The 2936-nt window shown below is 38.0% G+C and overlaps 1 protein-coding gene across 1 annotated transcript in view; it reads left to right on the forward strand.

Annotated features, from left to right (window-relative positions):
- Window positions 1-2482, forward strand: part of LOC144976720 (hemocyte protein-glutamine gamma-glutamyltransferase-like) — a 25104-nt gene extending 22622 nt beyond the window's left edge. The window contains 2 exon segments of the mRNA XM_078921084.1: window positions 265-395; window positions 2197-2482. Coding sequence (XP_078777210.1) covers window positions 265-395; window positions 2197-2341 — 276 coding nt within the window. The 3' untranslated portion in view covers window positions 2342-2482.
- Window positions 2483-2936: the final 454 nt, after the last annotated feature.

A 2936-nucleotide genomic window follows, 5' to 3' on the forward strand; every position in this document is an offset into this window, starting at 1 on the left:
TCGCTATTCTGTTGATAGGACGCCAGTCTATCGCAAAGTCCTTTTCGCCAGATCAAAGAGACCCAGCATCCCAATAACTTCTTGATGGACTAGGGAATCAGAAAAAAAATCTAAATGTAAAGCGCGTGCTCTACCACCTGAGTTATGGGAAACCCCAAGTGTAATAACATGATCTTAAAAACTCTTCCTGAACGGATGTGACTTCTAAGATGTTCTTGTATTGACTGGACCTTGTTTTTTGTGTTTAATAATATTTCAAACCAGGCTCCGAAAGATGTGGAAGTTGGCAAACAGTTTATGGTGGATGTGTCCTTTGTCAACCCTCTAGACAAAGTGTTGACGGAATGTGTGGTGGAGGTGGATGGATTGTCCAAGGACTTGTCGTTCCCTCAAGGGTCAGTCTTGAATATTAATAATAATGATGATGATAATAATAATAATAATAATAATAATAATAATAATAATAATAATAATAATAATAATAATAATAATAATAATGATAATAATAACGGTAATAATGATGTCATGATGATGATGATGATGATGATGATGATGATGATGATGATGATGATGATGATGATGATGATGATGATGATGATCCTGTGATCCAATTGTGACATCGTTGTGCCAATTGGGACACCCCTTTGACAGTTGAGACATATTCAACCATCTAATTGAAACTAAAAATAAAATTCCCTTTATTCGTTCCATAGGGGAAATTTGTCTGTTGGGTCTATTCCAAGGGAAGAGCGGAATAACCCCGGCGTCAGCCGCAGTGCAGCGCCGCAAATTTTGCTGGGGTGCTCAAGGCTACACAGCGCAGCGGTGGTTGATCGTACTCGGTACCTTTCGGGTACGAAGCCACGCTGCCCCCCCCCCCCCCCCAAATCCAAGATTGATATCAAACTAGCTTAGCTTTGCGATTAGATTTAACTGATTTGATAAAAAGTCAAAGATAAATCTGGTTTCTTTACGAATCTAAGCATTAAAAAGAATGCAAGACGATTAATGATTTCGTAGAAATATTGATTAGACGATATTTGTAACAGTCTACGATACTGGGTGATGTACGACGAGAGGAGTCTTCACTCTTAATAACAATTCAAATTGCTTGCACAGAAAACCAATATTTTATTACGAAGAATCTTCAAATTAATTTGTAAAACATTTTAGAATTAAGATTGAAAATAAATAAACAACGACAAAACAGAGCAAATCGAAAAAGTCATGTTAGAAGTGTAAAAACTTGTAAACAACAATGTTTCGTTTCATTTTGACTTACATTTGAAGTGCAACAACTTGATGTCTTAATTGGAACAACCAGGTGATTTGGGGCAAACGTTTTCAATATCTATTTTAATTAATAAATCGAGAAAAAGACATATTACTTACTTAATCCTCTTCAGGTCTTGAAGAACACAGGGAAACCGCCGGACATATATTTTGCAGTCGGTTGCTTTTGCGGTGGCTGTATTCCAGGACAGGCCTGCTTCCTTTATTAATTTTTTTTCATGGTCCTTCGCCAGGTTTCTTTTGGCCTCCCCCGCCTTCTCTTCCATTTGCTGTCGATCCAGTACAGGGCTGTCTTGGGTAGTGGCCTTTTTCCATTCCAGCCACATAACCCAGCCAGTGTCATCTTCTTTTTATTTGGTTTTCAATGTTAGTGCAGTCAGCTTTCTTTAAAAGGTCCACTGTATTTATTTTTGTAGGCCAAAATATGTTAAAAATTCTTTTTTAGACACTTGTTTTGGAAGGTTTTTAGCTTTTGTGTTATGGAGGATGTTATTTTCCCGCTTTCACTTTCATAAAGCAGTACATTTAAGGTACTGCTTTTGTATATTTTCAATTCGGTCATAATTTGCTTTGATTTCCAAAAGCGCTTTACAAGGGGTAACTTTTCTAAATTAGTATTCACCCCCAATATTGGAGCTAACTCAATGTCTCAATCGTCTCCATGTTACATTTTTTTTTTGAGAATATATGTATCAAGCTTAAAATGTATAGTAAAATAAAATGAATAAAATCTTATAGAAGATACAAAACAAAGTAAACGACGAAAGTTAAGTGGATATTACGCTACATAAAAGGTTAAAAGATCTCGTTTAATATTTTAATATTACGTGTGATCGTCATAAGTAATATAACTATCTTGTTTGATTTTCTACCCCCTCCCCCTCCACCCACCAACACCATAAGTAATGTGACTGCCAAGGGGACATTCTCGGCCTCCATCCCCGTGACGGCCACCAGGAAAGGTCAAAAGGAAATCATTTTGATCTTCTCGTCCATACAGCTGGAAGACGTAAACGGCTCTCACCCAGTCTTTGTCAGGGCTGCTTAGGCTCAAATAGCTTTTGCCTTCCCCGTGGATTCAACACCAGACAGGACAACATCTTTGCCACATTCAACAATACAACAGCTTTGCCACACCAGACAATACAACGGCTTTGCCACACCAGACAATACATCGGCTTTGCCACACCAGACATACAACGGCTTTGCCACACCAGACAAACACAACGACTTTGCCACACCAGACAATACAACGGCTTTGCCACACCAGACAAACGATGGCTTTGCCACACCAGACAATACAATGGCTTTGCCACACCAGACAATACAACGGCTTTGCCACACCAGACAATACATCGGCTTTGCCACACGTGACCATAAATCGGCTTTGCCACACCAGATAATACATCGCCTTTTCACTCCAGACAATACAACAGCTTTGCCATACCAGACAACACAACAGCTTTGCCACACCAAATTACTGTATAATATCGAAATTTTTTCCACTTCATTCTCAATAATTAGATTTTTTCCATAAATATGAGGCAAATTGATTACAATGTTTTGTTTTATAAACAAATTACAGTCATGCGTCACAATGTGTAACATTCAAATCTATAATGGGGCAATATTATAAACTTATA

Source organism: Berghia stephanieae, chromosome 7 (genome assembly GCF_034508935.2).
Source record: "Berghia stephanieae isolate SIO BIC M18660-M18661 chromosome 7, UCSD_Bste_1.3, whole genome shotgun sequence".
Lineage (NCBI taxonomy): Eukaryota > Metazoa > Mollusca > Gastropoda > Nudibranchia > Aeolidiidae > Berghia > Berghia stephanieae.